Source organism: Emydura macquarii, unplaced genomic scaffold (genome assembly GCF_026122565.2).
Source record: "Emydura macquarii macquarii isolate MOO-44397 ecotype Brisbane River unplaced genomic scaffold, CSIRO-AGI_Emac_v2 contig_383, whole genome shotgun sequence".
Lineage (NCBI taxonomy): Eukaryota > Metazoa > Chordata > Testudines > Chelidae > Emydura > Emydura macquarii.
The window spans coordinates 4,679,839-4,696,939 of NW_027130520.1; the positions used below are offsets into that span (position 1 = coordinate 4,679,839).

Below are 17,101 nucleotides of genomic sequence, written 5' to 3' on the forward strand. Positions count from 1 at the left end.
CATCCACCCCTCCAGAGGTGGGGTAAATAATGCTGCCGGGACAGAACTCCTGCCTTCTGTTCAGAAAGAAGGGGATGGATCTACTTGGGATGATTCAGCCAACTGCTTCTAGCTGAACCAATGGATATAGGCAAGCAGCTGAGCTGTTGTTTTTAAGAGTTTTATCAACTTTCCAATGGAAAGTCCTGTTTCCTTGGTAGTAGAAAAGATGTTTTTTTAACTATGGTGATTTAGTTTCCTCCAGGTGTTACTTGGATTCCCATCAGAAGCATTAAAGCTGTACAGTGACTCCTGGACTCCTCTGGGTACTGAATTTGATCCCTCTTGAATATTTCCTCTACTTGCCAGTTTACGCCTCTCTGACCATCTATTTGGGAACAGACTTTGCTCCAGAGTGCCAGCTGACCCAGTTAAAATCACATGGGCAATACTTTTAGATTATCATAAACTATTTTTGGGTCTTTCAGATATCTGTAAAATGAGCTGAATGGATGTGTTTAATATATACCACTTCTGAGTAAAAGCACTTGGGAATCAAGAGACTGCTGTCATATATACAGGCAAGAGTATCTCATGGCAGCTCAGGGAACACCCTAGTAATAAATTGGCTTCTGCTCTGACATCAAACAACAACAGCAAATGGAACTCCATATGCAGCAGAGATCATACACAGCTGAACTGAGTGCTGATTATGGAACTCTCAGAGAGCACTAGGTCTCGTATTAAAGAAAAGAAAATCCTTAGGAAGGTCAAGATGACAAATGTAACTGAATTAAAATGATTTGTGTCAGTTATTGTCAGCATGAAAGCCCAGAGGGTCTAATCCAAAATCCATTGAAGTCAATACGCTGAGTGTTCTGGGACTCACCCACTTCATGCTTTCACATCAAATATATACACAGAAATATCAAGGAAAGGTGAATGTTTAGAAGAAAACCGCTGTCGTTTTGATAACTTGTGTTTGTTACAGTTTATTACATGAAGTCATTAGCAAAATATCTTTTACAGTTTGTTCAGAAAGTATCTGGACTTTTTTTTGGTTTTTTTTGTTTTTGTTAAGCTATTTTACAAACAGGCAGGTACCTTTTCTCACTGCTGCCCACAGGGACCACTATAAATCATACCTAAAGACTCCTTTGTTGTTTCTTAAGGTATATTTATTTTTAGGATAAAGAACTGAATTATTGTTCAAACAATACAGTATTTGCTTGTGTGCATGCCATGCAGACACAATTAGCTTCAAATTCATGAATTTTTAACTCTTTTTATAACTCCAATCATGTTGATTGGTCTTGCAGGAGTGGACTATTGTGCACTGATTGACCATGATTGTGAACATTTGTGTGTAAACAGTGAAAAATCTTATACTTGTCAATGCTTTGAAGGATATAGGCTTCGTGATGATGGGAAAACTTGTAAACGTAAGTTTTTATCAGATTAAATTATATGGCCCCATATCTTTTGTTGCCTGCATCTTTACAATATAAAATCAGTAAGAGTATATGCAATATGAATCAGTAGCTCTGAAACTGGACTCTTGGGGACCGAGATACTTTAGTATAGAATTAGTATTTTGAACAGGCAACAGTAATTTTCTCCACAGATTATGTTTAAAAGATTATACATTTCTAAGGCCTCACTTTCCTTGTACTGCAACCAAGGAGCTCACAATATTAATGGTGTTTCCATTCTTTGCCCCCACGTGTGTGATAGAGAAAGTTAAAAAGGGATTACATAATTTGGGCAAGATTGTAATGAAAATATAAAGCTGAAAAACTCATTGCAAAGTTTTTTTCAGTATTACAGCCCTACTGCTCAGTCACTGTAACTTGGATATATCTTTAAAAGCCACCTTGGTATAAAGTGTATAGTAATGCAATTGTAATCCCAGTTCTTTGGGGTCTAATTCACTGAAGTGATCCACATCTGATGTTAAAAAAGCATGTTAGGAAAGTTTTCAAAGACATTCAGATACTACGGTGACAAATTAAATCAATAATATCATTATTTACCATTTGTATTAAACCCCAATCTGAACTGGGGCCCCATTGTGCTAAGCTATGCAAACATATAGAAAGACATGCTCCTTTCCCTAAAGTGTAGTAATCTGGGGCCCTGATCCTGCGAGAAATTATGTGCAAGTGGACTCCTGTACCCGCACTGAGCTCTGTGATGGGGTGCTCACTTGCCCTGATAGGGTTAATGTAGACCAAGGTGGGGGGCCAATTAACGAGACAGGCTACAGCTAAGGGGAATCAACTGGTTTAAGTAATCTTCTGATGTGATGAGGGGTCCCAGATAAGGAGGAAGGAGTTGGGCTGGGTTTATAAAGACAGGAAACTGACAGCAGAGGGGGCTGCAGTGAAGTAGTCTGCAGTTACTCCCTGGGAGAAAGGAGGTGTGTTTGGGGCCATAACGGCAAGGAAACGACAGTTACTCCCTGGGAGGAAGGAGTTTGGGCTGGCAAACCCACAGAGAGAGAGAGCCAGAAACGGTAGGAAGGGCTCGTGAAAAGCAGCAAGGAATAGGATAGTGCAAATCTTGGCTGAAGAGAGAACCCCTGAGCTGGAACCCGTAGTAGAGGGTGGGCCCAGGTTTCCCTACCAGCCACTGGGGAAATGGTATAGACCGGAGAGTGGAGAGCAGACTGCCTAGAACAATTTGCCCTGAAAGACTTTGATACTCTGGAAGGGGAGGAACACAGTGACCTGGCCAGAAGGACAAGTCACAAAGTGGAAGTTGCAGCTCCTGGAAAGAGACCAGCAACTAAGCATACAGCACACAGCCAGAGGGGGGTGCAGCACTTGAAAGGAGCTAATCCCCAGAGCATCCAGGAGGAGGTGCCCTAGCATTGAGTGGACCCCATGACAAGCTTCTTGTAGGATTGAGGCTTAATAAAATGGAACAAGGGAGGATAACAAACAGAGAGAGAGAAAAAGGGAAGGAAAATGAGCATAACAAAGATATCTAGTGCATGATTACATTGACAAGCTAATTGTATGGCTTTTAAATAAAGCTTTTATTTTAAATATAAGGTATAACTAAAATTAAATAGCAGCAATTCTCACAGGCCATCTGCCTACCCATTATCAGCTGATAATTTCCAGTGCACATCACAGCACATAATACAACAGATCATTTACACCAATCTTAAACGCCATGTAAACTGAGCTTTTGTAATCCTATTTTTTTACAAAAAGACATATCTATTTTACAGTAGAACCCCAGTGTTACAAACACCAGAGTTACAAACTGACCAGTCAACCACACACCTCATTTTGAACCGGAAGTACGCAATCAGGCAGCATCAGAGACAAAAAAAGAGGAAATACAGTACAGTATTGTGTTAAACGTAAACTACTACAAAAGTAAATTGAAAGCAGCATTTTTCTTCTGCACAGTAAAGTTTCAAAGCTAGAATAAGTCACTGTTCAGCTGTAAACTTTTGGAAGAACAACCATAATGTTTTGTTCCAATATATGAACATTTCCGAATTACACACAGCCTCCATTCCCGAGGTGTTCATAATGCTGAAGTTCTACTGTGTTCAACTAAATCGGGGGGGGGAGGGGGGGAAGGAAGCCTGAGTGTTTTGAGTTTGAGCAGGCTTTTTGCTTAAAGATGGTAAGAAGACGATAGAAATATCTTGTTTTCACAAGAAAAGCTGGATTTGAAATGTAAATAACTTGACAGTTCAAAATCTGCTCATTCCTTATAGGCCAGTGACCCAGGGCTGGATTTTTTTAAAAGGTATTTAGATGCTCAAAGATGCACATGGGCACTAGTGGGATTTTCAAAAGCACCTACAAGCGCCTCAGAAGCATTTAGGTGCCTAACTCCCCTTTGTTTCAGTGAGAGTTAGGCACCTAGGTACTTTTGAAAATCCCACTGGGGTCTAGCTGCATCTTTAGGCACCTAAACACCTTTTGAAAATCTAGCCACTAATTACTATACTTTCTGATTTTTTCTCTTAATAAAGAAACCCTGGATTAAGAGGAGGAGGAAGATGTGCTTGCTTGTTAAGAATAAAAGTTGAAAGAGTCAGAGGTTGTTGGGAATGCATTGCTGGATTCCACTAAGCCAACACATGAAAGAATATGAGCTACATGACTCTTTCACTGTAAAACTAAGACCTTCTAATCTTTGCATTTATAAAAATTTGAACTAGCAAACTTTCTTTTCTATCTAAATTATTCTCAGGTAAAAATGTCTGCAAATCAGTTGACCATGGTTGTGAACATGTTTGTGTTAATACGGCCAATTCATACATCTGCAAGTGCCATGAGGGATTTGTACTAAGAGAGGATGGGAAAACGTGCAGAAGTAAGTAACCTGATTTTTGCCATACATTTGTGTATGTGCAGCTGGAAAGATCTTCATTGCTCTTTTACTGAAAGAATGTCCTTACGGGATTTGCATTTATGAAAATGTTCTAATTAGTAAACTGTATTAAATATCTAACCTGTCCTCAGGTAAAGACCTCTGCAAATCAGTTGACCATGGCTGTGAACATGTTTGTGTTAATATGGCCAATTCATACATCTGCAAGTGCCGTGAGGGATTTGTATTAAGAGAGGATGGAAAAATGTGCAGAAGTAAGTAGTCTGATCTTTAATGGAAGATTATCCTTGTACTGTATATATTTGTAAAAGTGTTTTAACTAGCAAACTCTCAACTGTTCTCAGATAAGGATGTCTGCAATTCAGTTGACCATGGCTGTGAACATATTTGTGTTAATACTGACGATTCATACAGCTGTAAGTGCCAGGAGGGATTTGTACTGAGAGAGGATGGGAAAACGTGCAGAAGTAAGTAGCTTAATGTTTACTGTACATTTTTCTTCAGCAGACCAAAAAAAAAAAAAAAAGAAACTTCACTGGTCTCTTTTTGGAAGATTATTCTTGTAATTTTTGCATTTATAAATATGTTTTAGCTAGCAAACTGTATTAAATATTTTAACTGTTTCTAGATAAGAACATCTGCAAATCAGTCAACCATGGTTGTGAACATGTTTGTGTAAATAATGATAATTCATACACCTGTCAGTGCCATGAGGGATTCATACTAAGAGAGGATGGGAAAACATGCCAAAGTAAGTAACCTGATTTTTGCCATAAATTTGTGTGCGCGCAGCAGGCAAAGAAAGGAAGAACTTCATTGCTCTTTTACTGAAATAATGTTCTTATAGGATTTGCATTTATGAAAATGTTTTAATTAGTAAACTGTATTAAATATCTAAATTGTCCTTAGATAAAGACCTCTGCAAATCAGTTGACCATGGCTGTGAACATGTTTGTGTTAATGATGACATTTCATACTCCTGCCAGTGTTATGAGGGATTCATACTAAGAGAGGATGGGAAAACATGCCAAAGTAAGTAACCTGATTTTTGCTATAAATTTGTGTGTGTGCAGCAGGCAAAGAAAGGAAGAACTTCATTGCTCTTTTACTGAAATAATGTTCTTATGGGATTTGCATTTATGAAAATGTTTTAATTAGTAAACTGTATTAAATATCTAACTTGTCCTTAGATAAAGACCTCTGCAAATCAGTTGACCATGGCTGTGAACATGTTTGTGTTAATGATGACATTTCATACACCTGCCAGTGTTATGAGGGATTCATACTACGAAAAGATGGGAAAACATGCAGAAGTAAGTAGCTTGATATTTACTGTACACTTAATTCTGATAGCACTACATGACAGAATGAAAAACTTCAGTGCCCTTTTCTTGGAAGATTGCCCTTGTAATCTTTGCATTTATAAAAGTGTTTTAGCTAGCAAACCATATTAAATATCTAATCTATTCTCAGATAAAGATGCCTGCAAATCAGTTAGCCCTGGCTGTGAACATTTTTGCATTAATACTGGCAATTATATGTCTGTAAGTGTCATGAGGGATTTGTACTGAGAGAGGACTGTAATCTGATATTTACAGGCAGGTTGCCCTTGTAATCCCATTTATAAAAGTGTTTTAACTCTCTCAACTATTCCCAGATAAAGACCTCTGCAAAACGGTTGATCATGGCTGTGAACATATTTGCGTTAATAATGACAATTCATATGTCTGCAAGTGCCATGAGGGATTTGTACTACAAGATGATGGAAAAATATGCAGAAGTAAGTAACCTGATCCTTACTGTACATTTCATTCATTGAGCAACTGCTCATTGATTTTAAAATGAACTGATCCTATATCTCTTCTTCAAAAATCCTATAAAATGTGAGGTCACAAAGCATATGTTAGCCAGCTGGAAAATGAGTTGAACCACGTACCCTGAAGATTTTGGAAGCAATAGCTATTAAGAAAATAGGAGTGATTGTCCTTGTAAACTAGCAAGTATAGCAATCGTTCTTTCCAAACATCAGGAAAAAAGCCAAAAATAAAAATCACAATGCCAAGAAACTTGAGCTTTAATTAGGCTCATGTACCACAGAGCTGTATTTCCTCATTTAAAAGAACATCAGGCTTAACTTTCCTGTCTTCTAACATGAAATGCCTTGACCGTTGTCCCATTTATCGATGTTTTCCTGATTAGATTGTTCTCTGTTTGGGACAGAAACACCCCACCCCCCAGAAATATCTTGTACATTTCTGCTACTATATAAAACCCTGGGCCTAGGAACCAATGCAGTGTGCAGCTCATCAAAGCTGCATGACCCTGCCCGTCTCCACAACAATGGATGTCTAATCTAATCTTAGGTGGGGAGACTTGCTCGTGGAGCTGCCCAAACCTTCACTGCCTAGGACCATTGGCCATGGATCATTCGCTGTTTGGGCTGCAGAATTTACTGAAGGAGCTGTGGAGTTCTGTTTAAGGGAATAGGGAGCTCCCACTGCCAAAGATCCCCATTCCTCAGCTCTTTCATTCACCAGGCTGATGATCACTTTCAGGATCCAGTGTCCAATCAGCCTAAACAGTGGTAAGAAAGTTACAGACCCTTTCCTGCAACATAAGTAGGACCCCAAATTGGGCCTTGTGACAATAAATAGACACTTTTTAGAAGTCACTTATAAAGCATAGGCATGAGAGGGATATACTAAAAGACCTCTTGGCTCTTTCCTACAGATCTATGTTAGGTTGCACTAACCAGTTACTGTCTAAACATATATGAACATTGGCTTTTAAGTTTTATTTACATTTAAAGAATAATAAATATTTTAAATTGCGTAGAGAAAAGGAACAGGATAATGGCATCTGGAATGTAAACACAGCTATATCCCAATATGTATTTGTATTTTGAGAAACTAAGCCAAGAAGTTGTAGACAGGATTTATTACTAGTTGATATTAACATATGAGCTTAAGTTTGTGATTGTTACTACGAAAAGCATAGTTAAGTTGGTCACAGGGTCAGCTAACCACAGCTTAGTGTTTTAGTACACTGTGCAAACCGTTTTTTTAGAATACTGAGCAAAGGAGAGAGAAAAATCTCTAATTAATTTTAATATTGCCTAGTATGAATTATAACTAGGAAAGTACTTGCTGATTTTAATACTAGTAGAAGTTATAAATCAAAGTTAATTTGGGGCGGGCACAGCAGACATTGAAAATCCCAAAGAAATAGAGGCACAAATCCTACAGTCCCCGCTCAGTCACATTTCCCTTAGAAGCTAGTAAGAATTTTGAAGGAGTGAATACAGGAATATTTGGCCTAATGTTAACTAATTAAATGATTTTTTTTTCTGTCTGTTCACAACAATAATAGTCCATTTTTATAGCAGTTATGAGATTGAAGCTGGCAACATCTGATCTATGTTAAATTTCCTTCAGTGTTTCTTCCCTAATGAAGCAATTAGGGAGAAAAACCTGAAGTTTCAGATGAGACAGGAAAATAAAGAAAACACAAATATATATTTTGCAGGATTTTCAACGCAGAGGAAAACTTCAGAATAAGATCAAATGTTTGGTGGTCATTCGTTTTTTTCAAAATTGACAAATATGTATCTGAATGCAGCACAATTGGTACATTCCTTTCAAGGATTTCTTTGGCACTGGTGACAGTAATCTATCTAAACACCATGTGTATATTAATGAATTTAGCATCACATCACACCTGTGAGGTAGGGGTGTATTATCATCTCCATTTTACAAATAAAGAACTGAGTTACAGAGAGATTAAGGGCTCAATTCAGTAAAGTGCTGCTTCTGATCCAACCAGAGCACTTAAGCAGATGAATACTCCCGTATGTGTAACTTTAAGCACATAAAACCGATAGGGTTACTCATGTGCTCCTCAGACTAGATGATCACAATGATCCATTCTGGCCTTAGAATCTATTAATCAAAGTGTTTTGCTGGATTGGAGTCAGAGTTCTCAACACCTTCAGGATGAAGCTCTTAAGTGTCTTGCTTAAGGACACAAAGGAGGTCTAAGGCAGAGGAGATTTGTATATCTGTACAACAGGTAAACCCATCGGGTAGAGGCCTTGCTGGGGATAGTCGCATCACTACCTGTGCTTTGCCTCCTCTGGACCCACTAGTTCACTGCCAAGATGATTAGCCCACCTCTCATTCCTCACTGCCTTTGGCTAAAATTATAGGTCCCTCCTGTGTGGGTACACTACTGTGAAATGTGCCCTCTTCTCCTCCCCACCCTTAGTCCACCTCAGAACACTGATCATTATGTCGTGGGCCTTCATCTTCAAAGTGAGGCACTGTTTACTAAAATCTTCAGAACCGTAGCTGTCCTTGAACTGGATTTGGCATAAAGGAATGTTTCTTAAAGTTGTTTCATCCATATATGTACCAGCTATTAGCATGATACATATTGCTAGAACTCGAATTTAGGTCAAATAATGAACATAATGGGAAAATATAATTTGTGAAGGAAACAGCCTGCAACGCCCTCCTTCAGAAATGTAAACTATTGTTTCTTAGGCCATATCTACATGTACAATGCTGTACTGATTCAGTTGCGCCACTGCAGTGCATCTGGTGAAGACATTCTATGCCATTGGGAGAGAGCTCTACCATCAGCATAAAAAAACCACCTCCATGGCATAGCTCTCCTTCCGACATAGTGTTGTGCACACGAGTGCTTATGTCGGTGTAACTTATGTCACTCATATTCACACCCCTGTGCGACATAAGGTTTGCCAACACACGCTGTAGTGTAGACATAGCCTTGGTATCTGAAATTTGCTTTCAAATTCCACTTTCATGTTCCCTGTACTCTGACTGCTTTAACATTAGGGAAAGACAATGTTAATTTAAAAAAAAATGCAGGCTGAAACTTCACCTATGCAATCCATGTCATTTTTTAAAATTTGAATCAAAACATTTCAAATAAGGGACCCCTTCTCTGGAACCCCAAGGTGAGAGACTGAATAGTGATTTAGATAGAGCTGTCTCCCTCTAGTGTTGTATGGTAAAAGTGTGGTTTTATCTTCCTTTTAAGAAATTAATCTTTCCAAATGCTTCTTGCTTGAATCATTTTTAATCCAGTATAGACGATAGTAAAAATAAAAGATATCCTAAGTATTTGGCAGTTTTGAGTTCTTTTCCATGATTACATGAACAACTGTTTATGCTGGTACCAGGTTTCATTTTGTTTCTAAGGAAAACTAATTCCAGGAATTCCTTAAATGTGCTTCTTTCTCACAAAAACTGCTTTGTTTGCAGTATCTGCTTTGTTGAAAAGTGGAAAACCTGTCCTAGTTCCTGACAGAAACAGTGTCCATCCTCTGCTTTCTACTAATCTGTGGATTGCATATGTGCTGTGTGTGTGAGAGAGATGGATATAGAATAGAGGTGTATATCCAACCATAAAATATACCCCCAAACACATATACTCTGCAATTTATTTGCTCATTTTAGATGTCCATGTACATTTTTGTCTCTAGATGAGTTTAATGGTTCCAATGGATATGGAATATATTTGAAACAGGTTTTACATTGAAGTTTTGGGGTTTGTTTGTTTTTTAAATCATTTGCAAAAAGTACTATTTTCAATTTATAATTTTTTATCAAATGACTTGGGCATTAACTCAAATCCAAGAGACTCTGAGTTAAAATCCTACATTACTAAATAGTTAGAACAATACCAAAAATATTCCTGCTCTTAGGTCTCTAAACTGAACCCTGAACCCTAAAGGCACCGTCTTTTTCTTGTCTCCTTCCACTCATGAGAAAAGCCACCAACCTTCCCACTTCTGTTCCCTCCCCTCTCTGAGATTTTCTCATGAACCTAGTGCTGGCCCAAGAGAGCTGCTGGAAGAGGAAGACCTAGCAAGCAAATTCCAGCCCTGCTTCTGTTAATCCTCAGTGCTCCTGTCACAGTACTGCATGCTAGACAATAATGGAATGGAAACTAAGTGCTATTTCCTAATAATGGTGTGATGGAGAAGAGTTTTGTTTTCATATTTTTGTTCATTTGTTGTCTTTTCTGTGCTATATTCCAAGTGATGCTTATAAATTATGGATCTACTACGAGATCCCAGAACAGTGGAAATGGTGTTTGATGTCAAATACAAGGGCAAATTCTGTTCACCTGTCGCTGGTGCAGATCCCTCTTAATTTCATATTTTTCACTTATCCCTACACTAGTGAAAATCATTGAGAGTTTTGCTGAGAAATCAAGCACAGAGAAGTGTGGATCTGAAGAGCAGACTATGCACTGCATGACTAGGTGATACATATCATTGTTACTGCACATAGTCATTGGATGTGTGTGTGTGTAGAGGGGCAGTTTTCATACAATTTGTACTTATTTGCAGAAATCCATTTTGTCCGTTCCCTCCCCCGCCACGTCACTGTAAAGTGTTAAGACTAAAATGTTGATTGGCCATTGTTATTGCCACCTTATTGCTTTTAATTTTGTAGGGATAATAGGATTTTAAGGATAATAGGATTGTTTTAAGTAATTAAAATACAGGATGGTCTCAGGAAAGTTTTTTAATGGCTTCCCTTTTATCCCTACATTGAAATTGTCTTTATTGAAATTTTGAGAGATACACTGGGCTGGCTTATCTCTTATAAATGTATTAAAAAATTAAGCAAACAGTTATAAAACAAATATAAATGTAATTGAAATATGTTACTGGTTAATTTAACTTATAGTTTTCCTAACTTTCTTAACCTAATTTACAGTAATACAGTGCAATAATCAAATCAAGATCATGAATGAAATATAATCAGTAAGTCACTGGTTCAGTATATTTGGCTCACCAAGTATTACAATTATTGATTGTCTTTAATTATAATGAATGCTTTACAGGAAAGTTAAGGGGAGAAACTGTTCCTGTTGAATTAAGTCATTTAGTTAAAAGTCTAATCATTGCCTTGGTTTTAAGGAAATACAGCCCTCAGAATGATTTCATAGGTCATTTCTAATCTACAAAATTATGTCAACTTAACCTACGTTCGCGTAAAACCACAACAGTTATTAAATCACTCGTGTGTCTGCATGCTTGGCTCCTTGTGTCGGTGGTGCATCTCCTCACCAGTGTTGTATTGTCAGTGGAGCGCATTGTGAGATGGCTACTGAAAGATAGTCACAGTCGATGTAAGCAATGCTGTGACTATATTGACACTGCATCAACCTAATTACATTGACCATGACTCTAGGCTGAATAGGGACATGTTACTAAATCGGCATACAGCGACACTTACATCAGCAGGAGCCAATTTAAGTGAAGACACTTCCACAGCTAGGTTGACACAAGGCAACTTACGTCAACCTAACCATGTATTGTAGACCAGGCCCGAGTAACTTCCTCCTTTGGCTGCTCTCTCCCATTAAGCTTCATTGTTAACAGAAACTACATCAAACTGTTGTTTATTTAATCTATTTCCCCTCCCCACTTTAATACAATGTCTGCATATTTCTGGCAGTCTTGCACAGATACAAAATGTTTTCTAGAATCCCACATTTATAGCACTTGTTTAACTCACAATTCTCTTACTATTGAGGTAACAGATTTAGGGGTTTAGTGTCTACTTCAGGGAGCAGTTTGTGACACACAGGGACACCCAACCCCCTGCACATTAATGGGTGTTGGGAATGATTTGAGCGCCCTCAGATTGCTCTACGGAAAGTTTTTCACACCTTCTTCTCCATTCCTTTAGCTCACATGATTGATCTTAGGGTATGTCTACACTATGGCCACTACAGCTATAGCGTAAATACTTTCTGCACTGACGGAAAGGATTTTTCCATCAATGTAGTTAATCCACCTTTCCGAGAGGCTGCAGCTAGATTGACAGAAGAAGCTGTGTCTACACGGAGAGGTTAGGTCAAACTAACCACGGCACTGAGGGTGAGAAATTTTTTGCGGCCCTGAGCAATATAGCTAGGTTGATCTAATTTTTAAGTGTAGACTAGGCCTTAGGGCAAGTCTACACTACAAAATTGAGTTGACCTAAATTATGTCGATGTACAACTGCGGCAGTAATTAAATCACTTTTGTGTGTCCACACTATACTTGTTGTGTCGACGGTGTGCATCCTCGCTACCAATGCTTGCATCAATGCAGAGAGCAGTGCACCATGGGTAGCTATCCCACTGTGCAAATTGCCACCATCTAGTGCAGAGTGTTTTGGAAAGGGTTTGCAATGCCTCCTGGGGAAAAATGAGTCACAGGGGTGATTGTGAACGTGGTTTCAACGTCCAGGATGCAGTTTTCTCCATCCCATAGTTTTATCTGCATCCTATAATGTTTCACGCCTATTTTCAAAAGCCCCGCACATCTGCCATCTGTGAGAAGCATGGATCCTACACAGCTCTGCACTATTTTGATGAGTGTTGTGAGCACAACACGCCTGATCCTGCAGTATGTGCAGACCTGCCAGAGGAGCCACAGGGAACATGACAATCCCTTACAGGCTCGCTTGCTGCAGGACATAGAAAGAAACAATTCAAGGTTGTTGTTGACGTTCACAGAGCAGCTGCAGATGATGGAGTGCCAGTTCTGGACCCGAGGAACAAGCACTGGCTAGTGGGATAGCATCGTTACGCTGCAATGGGGGACGATGCGCAGTGGCTGCAGAACTTTTGGATGTGCAAGGCCACGTTCCTGGAAGTGCATATGCAGCTTGCCCCAGCACACCAGCGCAGCGATTCCAAAATGAGAGCTGCGACTGACTGTGGAGAAGTGTGTGGCAATCACTGTGTGGAAGCTTACATCACCCAATTGCTGCTGATCAGTTGGGAAACAATTTGCTGCTGGAAAATCCACCAAAGGGGTTGCTGTCATGCAAGTGTGCAGGGCTATTAATCTCATCCTGCTATGAAGGACTGTGACGCTGGGCAATGTGCAGGACACGGTGGGTGGTTTTGCAGCAGTGGGGTTCCTGAACCGCAGTGGGGTGATAGCTGTCACACATTTTCCCATTTTGGCACCAGACCACCTTGCCACAGAGTACATCAACAGAAAAGGGCTACTTTTCTATGGTATTGCAAGCGCTGGTGGATCACCAGGGACATTTTACCAATATCAATGCAGGATGGTCAAGGAAGGTGCATGATGCACGCATCTTTAAGAACACAGGCCTGTTCAGAAAGCTGCAAGCAGGGACTTTCTTTCCAGACCAGAGGATTACCACTGGGGATGTGGAAATGCCAGGAGTGATCCTGGGAGACCCAGCCTACCCTTTACTCCCATGAAGCCATACACCGGCCACCTTGACAGTAGCAAGGAGCACTTCAACTACAGATTCGGCAAGTGCAGAATGACAGCTGTATGCGCCTTTTGGCTGTTTCAAGGCTGCTTGCGCTGTCTACTCATGAAATTAGACCTAAGTGGAAAAAAGGTCCCAATCTTTCTAGCTCCCGGCTGTGTGCTTCATAATATCTGTAAAGCAAAGGGGGGGAAGTTTCTGCCACAGTGGAGGTGGAACAGTTGTCTGCTGATTTTGAGCAGCCAGATACCAAGGCGATAAGAAGAGCTCAATAGGGAGCTATATGGCTCAGGGAGGTTTTGAAAGACTATTTGAATAGTGAGCCACAGTAATGTGTGTTACCATAGTGTGCTCTGCCTGGTATTGTTTTTTTGCACCCCGGTATGAACCTTGTAATGAGTGCTGTGTGTGTAGTACTATAACCCTGCAAATCTAAATCTAAATACGGCGTACCTTCTGTAGTTTTCTTTTACACATTTTTCAAAGAATGATGAAAATGGGATATGAGAATTTGAGCTGTTAACCCGACCTGCTGATTGTTAGGGGAGGTGGTTTCAATCTACTCTGGATCTTGTCATGCTCCTTTATTGGGCTCTCATGAAGTCATATTTTCCTTTATCTTAGATACTTTTATGGGCTCTGTCTCCATGTTGTCTGTAATGTATTTATGCTCATAATCCCCCAATGAGGTAATGAAGTATCATCATCCCCATTTTACAGATGGGGAACTGAGGCACAGATAGATTAAGTTATTTGCTCAGGATCGCAGGGAAAGAATTGAATAGTCCCAGGCTAGTGCCCAAACTACTGAGAAATCTTTCCCGTCTTTAAAATCTTGGCTTGTATTTTGTTTGTACAGGATGCACTGAAGGCCCAATTGATCTGGTGTTTGTGATTGATGGATCAAAAAGTCTCGGAGAGGATAATTTTGAAATTGTAAAAGAATTTGTCTCTGGAATTTTGGATTCTCTTGAGATTTCTCCCAAAGCTGCTCGAGTTGGTTTGCTGCAGTACTCCACTCAAGTCCGCACAGAGTTCACATTAAGACAGTTCAGCACAGCCAAAGACATGAAGAAAGCAGTATCCCAAATGAAATACATGGGGAAAGGCTCCATGACTGGACTTGCCTTGAAACGAATGTTTGAGAAAAGCTTTACTGAAGCAGAAGGGGCAAGGCCATTTTCAGCAAACGTGCCCAGGGTGTCTGTTGTGTTTACAGATGGACGAGCCCAAGATGAAGTCTCTGAGTGGGCCAGAAAAACAAAGCAGAATGGTAATCTGATATTTCTTTGTCACTGTTTCTTTAAGGATAATGTTTATTTATTTTAAAAAGTATTTCAACATAATTAAGAGACAGAATTGCCCTAATGTACTGGCAAGTGCATGTACCACTGCCCTCTGCTGGAGAGAATAATATTTTCTCAAATGTTTGGGTTGCTGCCTAGAGGCTTTGCCACAAAGCTTTACATTACAACTACTATCCTAGGAAGTAATGAATCCTCGGAGGGTCTATGTACTGAAGTACCAAATCATCACAAGGCAGTTGTATTGCATACCTTGAATGCTGAGCTGTGCCCTGCATGTTTCCACTAAAGGTACTTAATTTAAGTGGACAATTGCAGATCTCAGGAGCTTTATTAACTAATCCTTTTAACACACAATATTAATATAAAACATCCCACTCAAAAAATCAGAGCCTTTGCTTCATGCTATTATTTTAAAGAATACAGCATAGACTTGGACACAATTATATGTTGCTGTTATTGGGTGTCCACCCACACAAGACCGGAAGGTCTTGGTGGGTCAGTTAACTGCACAGGCTGCACATGGAGGAGGAGCCAGGGAGCAGGGATCAATTAGATGAATCTTGGCTGAACTAGGATAGGAGGGGCTGGAGCTAAGAGTAGCCAGAGGCTGCTGGGAAGTAGCCTACAGTAAATCTCTGGAAGGAAGGAGTTGTGCATCTGGCAAACCCAGAGAAGTGGGGGAGAGCCAGAAGGTAAGGAAAGGCTCAGGGAGAAGGCAGTACGGTCCAGGATGGAACAGACCTTGCCTCCTGACTAGAGGTTCCCTGATCTGGAACTGAGAGTGGACAGTGGGCCGAGTTCCCCTACCACTTTTTAGGGAAGTGGCACAGGCCAGGCAGTGGAGAGTGGACTGCCTGGGACAGTTTGCCCCAAAAGACTTTGACATAGAAGGCCAAGTCACAAAGAGGTCGCAGGGAGATGATGATGAGGGAGAGGATGACACGTGAGGAGACCTCTAGAGGTGGGCGCAGCACCTGGAAGAAGCTAATCTCTAGAGCATCCAGGAGGAGGCACCCTAGCGGTGAGCTGACCCTATGACAGTTGCTTTATTGTCCAAATTCTACCCGTCCTGCTGAAAAATAAACCCATTTTTTGCTGTAGAGGTGGGCCTAGCAAGATAACTCACATTCAGATTTAATTGAAGACTGGTTATTTTGAACAGTAAACATGGTCTAAGATAGGTTGTAGTTTGGTTGGTTGGGGTTTTTCGGGGGGGTTCTATGATCAAGGTGGCAGAAATCAATTCTGTACAGCACCCTTGGCAAAAATCACTTTTTCCACATAGTATCTACTAACAGCTAGAGCTGATTTAAAAACTGAAAATTTTCAACAATAAAGGACTCGCTTGTAAAATAGGAAATGTTTTGCAAGAGCCTTACTACTAACCTGGGCTGATGGACTGTAGTACCAATAAAGCTGCCAGTTTTTTAGAGAGGCTTCAGACCTTCTTTTTTGATATATTGATGCAATGATAGTTTGTTGCACACTTGAATACAGGCAGGGGTACCTGTTTGTGCAACCAGCTTGGAGTGTGTTCTGATGTGACTCTTGTAAGGAGAAAAGGGAGGAAGTAATGGTATGAGGAAATGAGGAAGAAACAGGGTGGGAAAGTACAGAGTAGGAGGCAGCAGAGCTAATAAACTTGTATTCACAAAGAAATGTCAACACCATGCCTCTTTCTGAAGCTTTGGAAATTAAACCAATAACTTATGGTTTCATACACAGGAGTGAGGTAAGTAGGATTTGGGACATAGTATGGAACAATTACAGGCTTTGAGGAGTAAAAGACTTGGAGAGAAGTGCAAGCCAACCCTACTTACTTTCTGTGAGAAACCTCAGCACTGTATTGCTTTCACTGATATTTGAGACACCATGAGCCAAATACATCCCCAGTGTAATCCACTGGAAGCAATGTAGTTATGCTGAGCAGGAATTTGGCACTGATATTTTATCATTGTTAACTCCAAGTCTTTAAAAAGCAGCAGACCTCAGCATGAATAGTCTATTCATTAAACTGAATCAACCTCTGTAACATGGTGGATGTTTTATTTTCCTGACTAGCACAATGTCATACAGGATCTTGATAGAAAGGAGGACACTGCTTAATAAAAATGTAGGCAGTGGAGATGGAAGAGGTGTATTTACTATGTCATCACATCTAGTCTCCTGCAT

The 17,101-nt window shown here is 40.0% G+C and overlaps 1 protein-coding gene across 3 annotated transcripts in view; it reads left to right on the plus strand.

The window, feature by feature from the left end:
- Positions 1–17,101, plus strand: part of MATN2 (matrilin 2) — a 113,402-nt gene that overhangs the window by 80,938 nt on the left and 15,363 nt on the right. For all 3 annotated transcript variants that reach the window (XR_010917805.1, XM_067536996.1, XM_067537004.1), the window contains exons 10-18: positions 1,299–1,421; positions 4,201–4,323; positions 4,473–4,595; positions 4,686–4,808; positions 4,970–5,092; positions 5,251–5,373; positions 5,532–5,654; positions 5,999–6,121; positions 14,482–14,895. Coding sequence is in view for 2 of the 3 variants with exons in the window: in XM_067536996.1 (XP_067393097.1) it covers positions 1,299–1,421; positions 4,201–4,323; positions 4,473–4,595; positions 4,686–4,808; positions 4,970–5,092; positions 5,251–5,373; positions 5,532–5,654; positions 5,999–6,121; positions 14,482–14,895 (1,398 nt within the window). In the remaining variant the exon portion in view is untranslated. The remainder of the gene's footprint in view (positions 1–1,298; positions 1,422–4,200; positions 4,324–4,472; positions 4,596–4,685; positions 4,809–4,969; positions 5,093–5,250; positions 5,374–5,531; positions 5,655–5,998; positions 6,122–14,481; positions 14,896–17,101) is intronic.